Source organism: Protopterus annectens, chromosome 6.part0 (assembly GCF_019279795.1).
Source record: "Protopterus annectens isolate FY-2018-M chromosome 6.part0, PAN1.0, whole genome shotgun sequence".
Lineage (NCBI taxonomy): Eukaryota > Metazoa > Chordata > Ceratodontiformes > Protopteridae > Protopterus > Protopterus annectens.
Genome location: NC_056737.1, coordinates 438,792,648 through 438,809,418, shown reverse-complemented (window position 1 = coordinate 438,809,418; position 16,771 = coordinate 438,792,648). Strand labels below are relative to the sequence as shown.

Sequence of the window (16,771 nt, the reverse complement as noted above, 5' to 3'; positions counted from 1 at the left end):
CTATCAATTTTGGTATTACGTCTGTCATTCCTTTAGCCAGTATTGACAAACACTTTATAATCATGGTTTAGTATTGAAATGGGCCTGTATAACGCTGGATCTGATGAATCTTTACCCTCTTTAGGTATTACAGCTACTGCCACTTTCTTCCAGGATGTTGGTACTTCTCCTCCTCTTAAAATAACTGTTAAACAAAACCTTTCAGATCTTTATCAGTTTTTCCCTCCTAGCTTCCAAACTTCCACAGGATTACCATCTATTACTGGGGACTTTCCTGTCGATTAGTTATACATCACAATTTTTCTCTCAGCTCCTCCTACACCTTAACCATTATTTATTGAGCTTCATCTACCTCGACCTTGGCATATTTAATTCTTCCATAAACATTTCCATTTGTATCTTTTCTTGATTTCCATATTTATCTGCTTTATACAGACTTTCACAGAATTTCCAAAGTGTTTCTAATACCTCTACAGGATCTCGTTACCTTCCTTGTTATAGGCTTCCTAAGCTTGGTGACAGCCCTTTCTAACTTCTGTTGCCCGAGTCGTTGTGCTAAACGTTTTTATGCTCTAGTGTTAAAAAAAAAAAAACAGCTGTTTAACCTTTCTAAACCCGTGTATATTATCAAAGTAATCCCTTACTTTCTGCTTAGCATTCTTCAATTGATCATCTTCTTGTTCTGCGAGACTCCCCCTATTCTGCTATACTTTTACCATCTGTCAGTCCCTCTAAATAATTCTTGTCACTTCTTAACCACAGCTCCCTTTCTTTCATTTCCACCCTATTTTTAAAGTCTACCTTAATTTTATCGCACTTCCTTGCTATAGTTTCAGAAGTAATTTTTATCCTTTCAGATAGCTCTTGAATAATCTCCACTACCCAGCCATTAATTTCTTCTCTTTTCAACAGATGGGGGAAAGCACCAGTGTCTCATTTTTATTTCATTACCCTGTTTTTTTTTTAAGTTATTACTGGTACATGATCTGATATAGTTATTGGGTGCATATCAAGACCTTAATTAAATGCACTTTCCCGTGAAATCTAAATTCTGTCTAGCCTAGCCCAATTTTTATATCTTGTGGAACAACATTTAAATTCACTCCGAACTCCTCTTACTAAATTCACATCTTAAATGCCAAATATTTTCATATATTTCCTCAAAGATCTACCCTCCTTTGTTATACTTTCCCTTCTGGGCCCACCAAACATATCTTCACTGCTGCAAATCAAATTCCAGTCCCCATCTACAAGTAATATTCCTTGCTGAAAACGGATTTCTCCCAGAATTTTCTTAAGCTCCATTATAGCAGTTTTAGGAGGAATATAAACACATGGCAGTGTAATTCTCCTTCCTTGCCAGTAGACCCTTAACACTATAAATCTCCCATTATCTTTTTATCATTTTTTATCTGGAGCTCCTCTTGCAATTAATATAAGTACTCCTATTTACCTTATTCCCAGATATTCTGATGAATAACCATCCTGAAAACCTTTCTTTATGAAATTCACATTCTATTCTTTCCAAGTAAGTCTCCTGTAACATAGCTATTTGCACTCTACATTTTTAATATAGTTCACTGTTCTTTCTTTTTTGTATTGATCTGTGAGACCACTGACATTTAAAGAAAGTACAGAAAGCATCACTGTATTAAAAAGTTATTTCCACCTTTTATGTATAACACCTTTTTGTTAAATGTCTAGTTCCAGCTTTTGTTACATACATACATACACTGTCTGGCAGGCTGAACCTTTATATAATTGTTTCTTGTCATATCCATTTGAGCCTATGTCACTCTTACAAAACTTTTTTGTTTTATTGAAAGCCCTCAAAAAAACCCAAATAGCCCCCAAAAGCTATTAATTCAATATAAACAAAACTATGTACATCTTCAAAGTTTTACTCTCCTATTAGGAACAAATGTCCCAAAATGACCGCCACACTCATGGACTTGAGTTAACCGAAAAGAAAGGTTATCCATGCTAAGACGCATGGTGCAGCCTGTGCTCCTACTAAGTACTAACTGGTTTTGTCTTACCTTTATAGCATTCCCAGCTGAGAAAACCCCTGAATGCTTTCACAGAACATTATATCTTAGTCAGTTTCTCTTTTCTCCCCCCCAAACCAATCACCCTCCACAAGACTGAAACCAATTTCTCTTTATCAAATTGTCTCCATGGAGACATAAGAACCAGATTCCAGACAGCCAACTTCTCATCAGATTGTTTCCATGGAGACAGGATAGCCAGATACAGAATTGCTACTAAGCATACATTCATTTGCCAGAAAAAAAGCCTCATAATATTCATGTTTTCCTGAAGGCCTTAGTACAGTCCAGGTAGTAACTGAGCTGTCTTGTGCACGTCTAGTGAGTGCAGAATTATTTCCCCTTGTTTTGAGGGTTAGGGAACAGGGTAGGTAGATATATGGTCTGGCTGAGAGTTGCATTAGTTACCACCTTGGCCTTAAAGGAGGGATTAGTCCCTCAGGGAGACCCTGTATGCATGGAAAATAATGAAGGGCTCAATGGCCATCAAGGCCTCAAGTTCTGAAACCCTTCTGGCTGAGGTGACAGCTAGTAGGAAAGCAGTCTTTCAGGAGAGGCATTTCAGTTCTGCTGAAGCAGTAGGTTCGAAGGGTGGCAAGATTAGTTTTTCCAAAACATAATTCATGTCCCAGGCTGGTGTGGATGGCCTTCTGGGAGATCTAATATTAGAAATCTCTCTGAGGAATTGTTTAATCAAAGGATGTGAGAACAGGGGCAGGTTTGTATCAAAATGGGCTGAGATGGCTGTGGCATGGATTTTAATAGAAGAGAAGGAGCGGCCACTATTGAGCAACTGCGCTAGATAGCCCAGGATAACAGGGACGGAAGGATGTGAGGAACTGCCCCCTCTGGACTTGCTCCAGGAGCAGAAGCTTTTCTATTTTCTTGAATAAGATTTTCTGGTGCAGGGCCTTCTGGCCTCTGTGATAATGTCTAGGACCTGTTTGCTTAACAGGGGTCCCTTGTTTGCTTTTAGAGTATATGCCATCCTGCCAGTTTGAAAGTCTGTAAATCTGGGTGCAGCATTCCACCCCCCCCCCACCATCCTTAGACGTTAGTTACATTAAGGACATCATACTGAAGAATTGGACTATAATTCTGGAAGATAACAGAATTAATAACGTGTTAAAGTCATGACCACATTTCTCATATAGAAGAGGCCCAAATTTGAAAATCCTTTTAAAAAGACAGAGCCACGGGCATACATTTAGAAATGGTATGGGTAAATGTGGACACTGTCAGCAGTGCAAGTACATAAAATTAGGAAAGCAGTATACCATTATAGATGGACAATATGTAATAAGAGGAAAGTATACTTGTGATTCCCTGGGAGTAGTATATGCGGAATTATGTGAATTTTGCCCATCATTTTATATAGGCAAAACAGAAAAAGCTGAAGCAGAGAATTTATGAGCACCGATATAATATTCAAAAGGTAATTCTGACAAACGCCCTGGCTAAACACATAGCCTAAAATCCAACACAAGTTTGCCTTTACAGTAATTTAGAAAGTTGAACCTAATCTAAGAGGGGGACCATGGGAATTAAGATTAGAGGAATGTGAACTTATGTGGCAAATTCGGAAATCAGCACATACACTGAATGAATATGCTTCTATAAAATGTATACTGAAGTTAAAAGCACTTTCTAGATAAAATGTTAACTTATGTTTTTAATCTAGTACTTTCGCTATTAAGTTTATTAGATTAGTATAGGTTATATTTATACACAAACTGATGTTTATCGTATCTAACTTACATGTTTTAGATATTTAATTATTTATGCAAGTCATGGATTTATATGGTATTTACATAATGAAAGATAGTTAGGGTCCTTTAGAGGTGCCTATCATTTTGTCTGATTTTTCGATATTTAGATTGAATATAAATACAAGCAAAAATTTTTGCAACAGTAAGTATTTTATGATTTTATAATATTTATTAGGGGGTTTTTAATAACATGTAAAAACAAATTTTTTATACTGTTGCCACAGCTTCTACGGTATTGCAATAAATTGTAAGTAAGGAAGCAAGGGCACTTTAAATATGAAGCAGTTTTAACTAATGGTTCAATCAAAGATTTAACTGTTTGTTTAATTATGTTGAATGCAAGTATAAAATGGAGGTTTTTATGGCTGTTGAGTTGTCTGATAAAGTTGGGGCATGTGCCTCGACGAAAGCGCTTACAATAAATTGGTTTTTGTTTAGTATAAAGCAGCTAACTTCCTTTTTTGTTGTTTTTTACCAAGTCAGTAAAGTGCACAGTTTGTGAGCCTGCAAGTCTGGGTGCAGCATTCCACCCCCCACCTGAGTCAAGATGTCTGAGATCAGGGGAAGCTGCCTGGCAGGCTGTGATGTCAGGCTGAGCTGTAAGGGGTACCAATGCTGCCTGGGCCAATTTGGAGCAATGAGGATGGCCTTTGGTCTCTCCTCCCTTATCTTGATCAATGCCTTGGGAATAAGAGGCAGAGGAGGGAATGCGTGCACAAAGAGGGAGTCCCAGGGGAAGGTCAAGGCATCCACCTTCCACGCTAGGCGGTGATGCTCCCTGCTACAGATTTTTTTTAACTGGTGGTTGAGGTGCGAAGCAAAGAGACCCACCTCCGGAGTTCCCCACTCCTGAGTGACTTGCAAAAAGATTTTTCTGTGGAGCTGTCATTTGTGGGGGTCCAGTAAATATCTGCTTAAGTTGTCTGCCAAGGAGATGTTGATCCCTGGTAGGTATTCGGCTATTAGGTGTAATCCTATGGAGGAGGCTGTAAGTCAGAGGTTCATGGCTAGCCTGCAAAGAGGGCAAGATTGGGTCTCTCCCTGTTTGTTGATGTACCACATTACAGTGGTAGTGTCTGTTTTGATAAGGAGAAACCCTGGCCTGAGATGGGGTTTGAAGGCTATCAGAGCCTTTTGTACTGCCATCATTTCCTTCCGATTGATGTGTAAGGGAAGGTGTTGGGCATCTCAAAGGTCTTAGGTGCACTGGCCTGCTAGGTGAGCGTCCCAAGCAATGTCTGAGGCATTGGTGGTGATGGTCTGCCCGGTACGGCAGAGGATGACGGGAAGACCCTTGTTGTTGGCACAGGTCCCTGTCCACCAGATAAACTCAGCCCTTATACAGGGGATCAGAGGGAGAGAGGTCTCTAGAGGCTCAGAGTGCTGACACCAAAGGTGCTTTAGATAACACCGAAGTTTTCTCATGTGAAGCCTGGCCAGAGGTATTGGAAGGATGCAAGATGCCATGTACCTCAAGGCTTGCAAGACCTTCCTCACCGTCCGGTGACTTCTGGAAGCCAGCTGGGTAAAATAGACAGGCAGGAAGCTCTGCTTTTCTGGGGGTAGGAAGGCCATTTGGGATGCTGTGTCCAGCAGTGCTCCCAAGAAAATGATCCTCCTGGAGGGTGTTTGCTTTGATTTCTTTTCATTGACGGTGAACCCTAAGGAAGTTATGGAGGGTGTTGACAAAGAGGAGGTCCTGGAGCAGCTTTTCTTTGCACTCTGCCTGAATGAGGTAGTCATCCAGATAAGGGTAAATGTGAATATGGCCAGGGCTAAGCATTTGATGAATACCCTGGGAGCAGTAGATAAGCCAAAGGGTAGCGCAGAGAATGCTGCGAGCCTGCTCTGAAGCGCAGGAATTTCCTGCAGGATTCCCTTATGGGGATGTGGAGGTAGGCATGTTTTAGGTCTAGGGTCACAAACCAGGCATTTATGGTCAGCGTAGGCTGCTGCAAAGTTAGCATTTTGAATGTGGAGACCACCAGTGAGGTGTTCAGAATGGACAGATCCAGGATGGGGCCACCAAGGGCATTTTTCTTGGAACAAGGAATAGTCTGGAATAAAAGCCTTTGCCTGTTTGATCTGTGGGAACAGGTTCTACTCCCCCCTGGGATATGAGAGTTTGGACTTGTTTCAATGCCTCTGTCCACTGATTTGGAGGTAGGTCTGGGTACCCACTTGGAAGTTCGTTGAAAGAGAATTTGTATCCCTGAAAAATTATCTTCAAGACCCATTGGTCCTTTGATACAGAAAGCCAATTTTCTTTGCAGAGGGAGAACCTTTCTCCTAGCTTTTGGTGAGTGAAAGGAGGGCAGAGGGAGGAGATTGAGTAATTGAGAGTTTTTGCCATAGAAGGATGGCTTAGAACTCCCAGCCTTTGAGGCGGAAGTGGTCCACTGTTGGTTCTATGCTGTCCCTGGGATAGGGGCCTGGTTGGTCTGTCCCTGAGAGACTTACCCTGCCCGTCTGCTAGGTGCAGGAAAGGGCCAGTGCTTTGAGAGGAAATTCCTGCTGAACCTAGGAGGTTGAACCTGAAATAAATATTTTACTGTTAGCAAGCACCTCTTCTGCTTTTACCCAAACAAACGGTCCTTATCCAAGGATGCATCAATTAATTTAGACTTGACATGATCAGGGAGAGGTAGTTCCTTCAACCATGCATGTCTCCTAATGACAGATCCTGACACTGCTGCCCTGCGTGAGGCTTCTAGTGCATCATATCCACAATGCAGAGAGTGTTTGGCTACTTGACAAGTAGACTGCAGTAAATGTGCTAACTCTTTCAAATTGGCACAGTCAAGAAAGGTAGAAATATTTTGCTTTAATAGTTCCAAAGTGTGTTGTTGATATTTTAAGATATGGAATTGACAGTTGAGTGTTCTGATAGCTAAGGTTGCAGAGGTGTATACTTTTTTACCCCATCTGTCCAGAGCTTTGGATTCCTTGTCAGAAGAAATAGAATTATTTGCAGAACTAGCCTTAGCTCCTTTAGGTCTCTTTGTAATGACCTCCTGGTCTGCAGCCGGATTTCTGTACAGGTATTTGTGAGAATCCAGTACTCTAATACCAGTCAGGTTTACTGGGAGCAGAAGGAAAGGCGTCAGGGGCTAAGCTGGATTTATGTAAATCATCATCCACCACTTCTAAGATAGGGGGGATGGCCAGGGGTCTGTGCTGGGGCAGGTCTAAAAACTCTCTTAGTCTTTTCTTAGACTGAGGGAAGTCCTGAGATTCCCAGTGGAAATGTTCCCTGAGGGTGTGAAGGGTTTCCCCAAAGGAAAGGACTTCTGGTGGGGAGGCAGAAGGAATAGATTCTTCTACATCTGAACCTTCATAAGCAGTAAGAGGTTGTTGTTCCTCTTCAAAATCTGAATAATCAGATTCCTCAGAATCCTGCTCTGTCATTATTTCAGGAGAAAGGTGTCTTCCTTTTAGAAGAAGTTGTGGCCTGGCTATCCCTGGTAAGGGAGATAAGATCCTCCACCATCTTAAGCATTTGGGCTTGGGGTGGTGGAGCAGGAGTAAGATGGTGACTAGAGGTAGATTTTCTAGGAGTGGCCTGGCTTCTAGGCCTAAGAGTATCCATCGGTCTGAGAGAAACGGTAGTTGGATGAGATGTTTTTGTCTAGAATCAGTAGTGCGAAAGACCTCCTCAGAAGCTGGTGCCTGCGTCATGGCTCCAAACCCAACTGAAGCAGAGACAACCAAAGGCTTGGAAGACGAAGATTTCTGGAGCATACCAGACCCCGAAAGAGTCTCGGTAGAGGTTTGTGTAGATATCGTATCGGGCGTCAGGGACTGCAAAAGCGCCTCACTGAAGTCCGGAGACCTGACTATGTGCTTCCCGGTAGCGTTGTCAGAAGACTTACCCTTGTGTGGTCGGTCTCTATCTTTATCTCTACGTTTTTTCGGAACGTCTATGGATTGCTGGCTGATGGATGTCATTTCGGAATGTGAAGATGGAAGATGAAAATACCAGTCTACAATAAGAGCTCTACAATGAATGGTTCTTGGTTAAAGAGGGTACTAAACCGGTAATGGGGGATGTCATGGTCTGGTCCTAAACAAGTGATGCAGTATGAATGGAAGTCTCAGTGTGGGATCTGCTTACACAGGCGAGACAATTGTTAACTTTTTCGGACATCTGTTAGTGTAAGAAAAAGGATCCCCAACAGGGTACTTAGCTTTAGACGTTTACAGCTGTAATTCGAGCTCTGGTAGCTACCGACCGGCACACTTACGAACTGCTTCTGCTATGGGCTCCATGGCAAGAAAGACGGATGTAATGGTGTCGGCTGCCTTGCTTTATAGCATGGATGACCTGACGTCAGTCAACAAGCAACAGCAGCCGACGCAGAAAAACACGAACACTGGTATTCGGGCTGGTCAAGGTCTACCACAGCTGGGATAACCCACAGGTCATGACTGCAACAGTGAAACACAAAGAATATCAGAGAAAACTTTACAGTACTTTACAGTATGCAAAGAAAATATTACTAATTTTGTGGTGCATGCTTAAGAAAAAAAAGCTTTCTGTATTTACAGTTAACGTTCGCCCCTCTTCCCCTCCCAAAAGCATTTTTCTGAACATTAATGACATGAAGTAGGACATGTACTTTAGAGTCCTCCACAAGTCCAACAAATTCTGAAAATATTTTTATTTTACTTATTTTATTTATTCATTGACATTTGTTAACCGGGTTAGTCCAACTGAGCCAGGAGCCCATTTTCAGTGGAGACCAGAGTAGAAAAGCTCCAGAGATGTTACAATCTTACAAAAGACAAACAAATACATAAGATAAGTTTACAGCTCTGTATTCATTAAAGCAGCAAAAATAATATTGCAAAAGAATACCATAATTGAAATGCACTCTCAATATTTAACCAAAGAGACATAGTATTAGGAAGACCTTTTCCCCTAAATATAGGAAGAACATAGTAGATTTACACTATAGAGAGAAGTGGACAGAAAAAATGTCATATTTCCAGATTTTCTTGCTCTGTCATATTTCACAAATGCAATTATTGCATTTAATCCCACATTAAGTTACTGGTTTTATTACTGTTCATTTCCACTGCCCACATCTCGCCTCTGCTTTACACTTGATTCTTCTATTCAACTATCGTGCTCCCTTCCTTGTCTCCATTTTCCATTAAAACAGTGGAAAATGTTTCACAGTTGCAGTCCTCTCAATCTCCTTCTGTTTCACAGCTCACTTTTTGTTGGACAAACTTTCGTATTTCCTCCTTAGCATGTACTTCATCAAAAAACAATTTTGTCTCTCCAGGAAAGAATACCTTGAAGATAGCTGGGTACAGAAGTTTGAATCTCACACTTGCATCTTGACATTTCCTGAATAGTGGAATGAATTTACTCCTCTTCTGCCTGGTTTACAATGAGTAATCATTCTCCACAAACACACTGCTGTCTCACACCTAGTATTTTGTCCTTCTGCCACATTTTTGTCAGAATCAACTCCTCCTGCTGGTAGGATTGCATCTTTACTATTAAAGGTCTAATTTGTTTTCTCATAGCCAGGTTTGGAGCATACACACAATGTGCCCTTTCAACTAACAGCTCCTACTACTGTGGAATACCAGTCCAGTTGCTTATTTGTGCTTTCATAAAATGAATGCAGTCTGTTCCTTCCGGCTTCTCTGGCATTACCGAAATTTAGCCATAAACGCAAAAGTCTACTGGCCTTCTCTGTTGCTAAAGTTAAGATGTTACTCAATGTGCAGCCACCTGGAATGTTCTACGAAATTTACATTTTTTGTTATTAAACCTGTTTTCAACTATGATAAATTGTATTCAGAGGATTAACCATATTGTAAAGTATATTTCTGCCAAGTTATGTTGAATGCAAGCTGCTTTCCGGGCATTAATGACAAAGAAAATTTCAAGGTGCATTAAAAAAATAAGGCAATAATTAGCTGCAAAGGTCATACGATTTAATGAAGTGATGCATAGAGGTTATATAAGTGGTGTATTTGTTTTTTCACTTTAGTCTGATGAAGTTCAAAGTGAGCGCAAGCACTTAAGTGGATTACAGTTTCTTTTTACTGTTGCTTTTTATTTATTTAATTTTGGTCCTGATAATTTCTCTGTTTTGTTTTTTTATATACAACTGCTACTTCTGTCCTCATATTTTGCCACCCCTTTGGTGGCACATTATTTTTTCAGAAAACACATTATCAGAGAATTAAGAAACTAGAGGTGGATAAACTGTTTCAGCTCATCACTTTTGATTTCATGAATTACATGATTCAGGCCCAGTCAATTCTATGAGCCAGGATAATGTATGTTTTACTAACTGTACTTCAAAATATATGCTTAGTGTTTAATTTACATGTTTAAACATTATATTTCTTTACACATTACCAATCAAGAAGATGGCAGACTTTTCCTTAATATTTTATATCAAACAAAAGCATCAACACTACCTATAAAGACATACACAACTCATTTTTAAGGATTTCTTTTACATGTGACCCATGTGAAGAGGTAGCGCAGTTTTCTAGAAACTTTACATCACCATGTTTTCCACAAGAGCAAAGCAGTATAATACAATTATATTTAACATTACTCACAGCATCTTTAGCACAGCACTATGCAAGCAAACCATGCACTGGTTCAGGAATAACAATTCAGCTTGCCATTTTTTTTCATGAAACATATTCATGCTCCAAGTGGCCACTAAAAAAATATTTCCTCTTTAAAAAGAGATGCAAACCCCATTTATTATTTCAAAATTTAAACATTTACTAAAACAAGAGTTGCAAATTAACACAGGCAATTTACAAAATAAAAATTAGAAGAAAGTGCAACTGTCATTACTGTATGCAATGTCGCAATTAAGTTAATTTTGGATAACACACCTAACTTCATTCATGAAGAACAAACATTTTCCAAGCAGCCTGAGTATGCAACTTGCTCCATTTCAAAAGCAAAAGGTAAGGTACAGCACATCTCCACAACAGACAAAGATATGCAGCAACGTAAATTTGCTGACGATGCCCTTAGCAAACAGCACCACCTACCTGCAATACTCTGCAAATGTCAACACATAGCATTTTTCCTCAATACAGGCAACACTGTTCTCATCCTGGTGCCGAGAGGCAAAGATTTCATTCTGAAAGACAGCAGACCACTCTGATTAGGAAGCAGTGGATACAGTAATCCAGTACAAGGCAAGTGTGTGTAGCCATTACTCTACTATACACATTACAAGACATAAAAACAGCAGCAAACATTCTTAGGTCTATTAAGCCCCACTTCCTACAGTAAATCAGCTGAGCAACAATAGAGAATAAAAAAGCATATTATAGACACTTTACAGGGAAAAATTAACACTTTTTACCCAACAAATGCCCCATAACAGAGAGAGCTGACAGCAGGGTGGGGGATAAAATCTGGAAGAAATAAAATAATCTACTTCACAGAAATGGCAGTAGATAAACTACGCAGCACAGAAAGACATGAAGGTTTGAAGCAGTATTAAGCTCTTGCCTCATGCTACAGTACAAACAGCAGTCACTTCAGAAAAGCTATAGGAAGCTAAAACAGTTTTATATGCTGTAATACACTTTGTTTCCATTTTGTGTGTGTGTAGATAAACTATGTAGCACAAAGTGTATTACAGTTTTTAAAACTGATAAAAATATGGCTGGCCACAGCACTAAATGTGTTACAGTTTTCAGAGTTGTAAGACACTTTGTGCTCCTACAGTTTTTTGGGTCCTCCTCTGTTTGTCTCGCGTTATCTTGGAGCAGCTAAAGTTCCAGGTACTACTACAGGTGTTTGAGTCCGAAGCACTCAAAAACCAGTTTCGAAGCCAGGGATTCAAGTGCCTTGCAGCTCATTTAGGCTACTCCTCTTGCTTATGGAGTTTTAGGGTTAGACAGCAGGAAGGAAGTTTTAAGGTTAGGGAGCAATCTGGGAATTTAGCTTTGGGGGGGTTTGAGTTTTAGGTTTATGGAGAGCAAAGGAACATTAGGGTTAGGGAAGGGGGGTGGAATTTTAGGGAAAGGAAGCAAGGACTCAAGTTAGGAACTTGGTGGGAGTTTTAGGGTTAGAGTTCAGGGTTGAAGTGTACCAAATATAAGATCGTGTCTGATTATAACCAAGCAGCTGCACGTTCAAGAAATGGAAGTTAGGAAACTCACCTGAGGGGTGGAGACAGGCAAAGCTGAAGAGTAGAATTCAGACAACCACTTTACGAATATATATACCTACTTGATTATTAACCAAGAAACAAGCAAGGTCAGCACTTGTCCACACACGGAAATAATGTTGTACAGTATATTAAAAAAAAAAAAGTTAGCAACCTTGTGGATAATCGCGCAACTTTTTAATGAACTAGTTAAGTGCTTTTGTTCACATTAATTACATGGACTTCATCAAAACTTCCAAAGTATACCAGTCATTTAAATACAAAAGTTTAAAAAGACCATGTGATCAATTACCAATAGATAAAATCAATTGAATTAAAAAGGACTACAAAAATTCTATACATGACATTCAAGAATCATGAAATCCAGTCAACTGAATGAATGCATGTGTATATATATATATATATATATATATATATATATATATATATATATATATATCTTAATTCTTACATGTTTGCATTTATACACAAGGTTGACACCTGGTTTTTTATTGTACAATGTGATTTCCATGTGTGAACAAGTGCCGACCTTGCTTGTTTCTTGGTTAGTTATTTTTGCATGATCTGGTCTCCAGTTTTGGTTGGTTTTGTGATCTACTTGATTATGACTGAAGAAAGCTGATAATAGTTCTTTATAGAACCTGGTACTTTACTGCTCCTTGTTCTAACAATTACAAAAAGAAACAGAAAAAGTACTGGACAGCCAGGTGTTTTGCAGCACTGAGAGCTGATAACACAGTTCTTCCGCAGAAAATCTTTTGTAATGCACGCATCTTTGGGTTTACTACATGTGCCTGCTTGCTAACAGCTTCAAATACATTTGTTTGCTGCCACTTGCCTGACAAAGTAAGAGCTTGAACGTCCACTATCCAATCTCCCATTTCTACGTAGCTCCACAAACACAAGACCCACAACATCTGAGAGGTAGAAAATAAGGAATTGAGGAGCCCCTGGAGAATGGTCCTAACAAAGCCTGACCTAGACCTAGAGTAGGTATTGAGCTTACATTGTTTTGTAAAAGTATGTACAGAGGACCAAGATGCAACTTGTAGAATAATTCTACAATCCAACCTTTTCCAAAAAGCCACAGATGTGGGCCTTGACCCTGCCTAGAATACTTCTGTTATGGTGAAAATAAGTTAAAGAAATAGCTTTAGACAACCATTTGGAAAGAGTCTAGAAGTGATAGCATTTTCAACTCTAGTACTATCATAAATTGGTTTAGGAAAGAAAGATTCGGAACTGGTCTCAAAGCATTTTCTTTTTCTGGCATCAAAAACATTCTTGAATAACCTTTCCCAAACTGCAGGAGAAGGAAATGGTTGTATTACTTCCTGCCATAGCATATGCTGAAGAACAAGAGGATTCTGCAGGATGCTGAATAACCCCATGGACCCCATGCACTCTCACTGCCCTCTGTAATGTTGGTAAATGATCTACAGAACACATCTGTCTGAAACTATCTGTTGCCAAAGACAGAAGGGGAGAGTCAAACTTCCTGGAAAAGAAAAGGGACTGCCATATTGGGAGGGGGGAACGGTTCCTTAGTCATTCAGACTTGTTGGACCGACCCTGGTTTTGCGGAGTTCCTGTATTCGTTTTTGAATGCCCTTGCCATTTCTTCCTAAATGTCTATTTATCAGCATTTTGCAGAGACCATTTTGTTTCTTGCCAAAATTAGATGAGGGGTCAGAGAATCCCTTAAAGACTTTGGCAAAGGCGGGCTGAAAATCTTAATAGATTCCCTATATCAGCTTACCCCTCTCATCATACTTCTGGACTACCTCTGTGGCAGAGGGACCAAAAACAATCTTTATCCAGAGGAGAATTTAAAATCTCATTGTGTACATCATGTGGGAGGTTCTGAAAATGCAGCCAAGCAAACCTCCTCAAAACAGTACCAGTGACCACAGCCCTGGAAGTATCATCACAGTCATACATTCACTTTAAACAATGATTTCAGACCTAAATGAGATGCAAGAAACTAAATTTTCGCAGTAAAGTCAAGATAAACCTTTAACACAGGAGCCTGACAAATCAAACTTCTGTAAAATCAAAGTTGCAGAAGCATACACTTTTCCCATGCTTACTATTTTCCTGCCCTTGTTAGAAAGTGCAGGAATGGAATTAACTACATCTTTAGCAGCAGTAGGATTAACTAAAATTGCTGATGGTCATGTTTGGGATTAGTACATAATAACTGAAAAGACCAAAGAATGATAAACAATTGGCCTGCAGTTTTAGCGGTAGCAGACTATCAGGAAAATTTGCAGGCAGCGACACACACATCCTCCAGTGTTGCCATTACAGGAGGGATGGGAGAAGATTCTGGAAATTACATTGATAACAGCTCATAGTATTTTCTGAGTAAGTGAGATATCTCTGTTCTCCCACTAAAACACTGGCACATTCTGGAAATAGTTTCACAGAAAGGGAAACCACCACAGGGTAAATCAAATACTGTGCTCACCTCTGACTCTGACATCCAAGCAGAAAACCCTGCATCTGTCCCTTCATAATCCTAACCCGATTCAACATTTTGAATCTCTTTAGGAAGAGGGGCATCCCTTTTTCATTTATCAAAAAAACCCCATATAAGAAGGATCAATAGTATAAATTAGACAGAGACAGATCTAGCAAACTATTCCTGTCCTGAGAAATTTGTGAAATAGCAGCTATATAGGTTTAGTTTTCTGTTTCTTTTTGACAAGAAAATTGGGGCCGAGAGAGATCTAAATGGCAACAGCAGCAGTAGCTTCCCTGGGGGGTTGGGCACAACGTTCTGACTAAACAGGGAAGACTTCCCCATTCCCCCTCCCAGGACATACAAGATTGGCCCTCTCTTGTCCACTGAGGGAACCCCAAAAGCCATAGAGGACGTAGTTAACCCCCATCCGTAGTGGCTGCAGGTGCTGCACCAGATAGATGGGTGATCCGGGGATCTAACTTTGCCCATAGCAGAATGGTCAGCCTGTGGCTGAGGCAAAGTGCCAGCCTGTTGTGCTGGCAAAGGCTGTTTGCTTAACTTTTTTCCTTCTTGGCTGTAAGAAGGACCTACTGTGGAATCTGTAGTTTTTTCAATAGTCAGACTGAAAATGGTCTCTTTCCTGGGGAAAACAAGCGGCATAAGCCGTTTAAAAGTAAAGTTATAATTCTCATGACCGTCTTTTAAAACACAAGCTCCTAAATAAATAAATAAAAAATCCTAACCAGGAAAATACATTTAAATAATAAATTTAAAAATGTGGAAGGTTCTTCCCCAAAGAGAACTTCTCTTCCCAGAAAAGGAACAAATACATTTAAATAATAAATTAAAAAATGTGGAAGGTTCTTCCCCAAAGAGAACTTCTCTTCCCAGAAAAGGAACAACATAGGCTGACTGTCAGGATTTGAAAGCTCACAGGGCAGTGCTCTTTGGCAGCAGGAAAGCTCTGAATGACTTGACCTACCTAACAGTCTGTGTGCATGGAAGGTGCCTTGAAGCTTTGGAAGCTGACCAGCTGTTACATCTTTGGCAGGATGTTGTTGTATCTTTCATCTTTTCCCGGTTAGGGGGTCGCCACAGCAGAACTCCGGTCCACTAATGATTGGCAATAGATTTTTACATGCAAAGTTGCTAGCTCTGACGCACAACCTTCAACAAAGGTACACCCGTTCACACATATCTCCACAAAGAAGATGCTTTAGCTGAGAATCGAACAGGACAACGTCTTACTGTGAGTTGACAACTCTACCGCAGCACCACCACCGCAGTACATCCCTGGCAGGATATAATCCCTATACCTAAGGCTACTGCAGCAGTGATTGATATGATGAACACATTAACAGTAAATAAGCTTACGCATGCAGTAACTACATAATGAATGACTCAAAGTGTAAAAAAAAAAAAAAAAAAAACACAGTTACAAATAATCATGTTCAACCACATAAGTTTACAAAAATTAAGAATTTAAAGTAAAATAAACATGACGTTTGCAGCAAATGCTAAAAATTAATATTTAAGGAAAACGAGGATAAACAGTTGTAGCAACCAAAGCAAATGGTATATTGGTATTAAAATTATTCAGAGGTTAAAATGGTGGAGGATGGAAGTAAAACAATGGCACTGTGTAAAGAATATAAGATGACAATCTACCTAGCAAACAGAAAAAAGTAAAGCATAAAATAAAATTCTAGACATATCCAAAAAGCACTGCATATGAAACCAAGCTATTGGGGAATCAGAAGTAGAGAACCTTTGACATTTTGCAACAAGATGGCACAGAAAAACTTTACCACTAGGAAGGCCTATACCCGCAATAGCTCACCTGTGAGTTTTATATGAAGGAACCATGTGACCTGACAATAGAGTTTGTCTAAAACAATCACTAAGAAGCTACATATCCAAAGCAGGTGCACTACTGTAAATAAATGTGTGGATTATGGCTAATCCCACAGATCAGAGGCTTTCCTGTGCAGGTGTCATTACTGGGTGGCCTCTGTTCTGGACTGGATTATAGCTGTATCGTATTGTCAGAATCCTGAATAGGTCTTTAAATAGTTGGGAAGCAAAAGGAATGACAGAAATGCTCCTATTTCCAGTAAAATGACATGCAAGATGTATTCCTAAATGTAAATAACTTAAGGACGGTATGGCTGTGGAACTGTGTCACCCATCTCAGGTTGACGGCGTCTGCTCTGATGTTCAACATGAAACTCAGGGATGAAAAAAATTTCCTGTTCAAAATGAACATGACTGTCAGCCCACCACAGCAAGTAGTTGCAAGAAGCCTTCAGA

General features: G+C 39.9%; 1 protein-coding gene across 2 annotated transcripts in view; it reads right to left on the bottom strand.

Moving 5' to 3' along the window:
• The window catches only part of BAHD1 (bromo adjacent homology domain containing 1), a 790,414-nt gene that overhangs the window by 91,097 nt on the left and 682,546 nt on the right, over positions 1-16,771 (bottom strand). For both annotated transcript variants that reach the window (XM_044074179.1, XM_044074177.1), the window contains exon 7: positions 10,862-10,953. In XM_044074179.1, the coding sequence (XP_043930114.1) occupies positions 10,862-10,953 (92 nt within the window). The remainder of the gene's footprint in view (positions 1-10,861; positions 10,954-16,771) is intronic.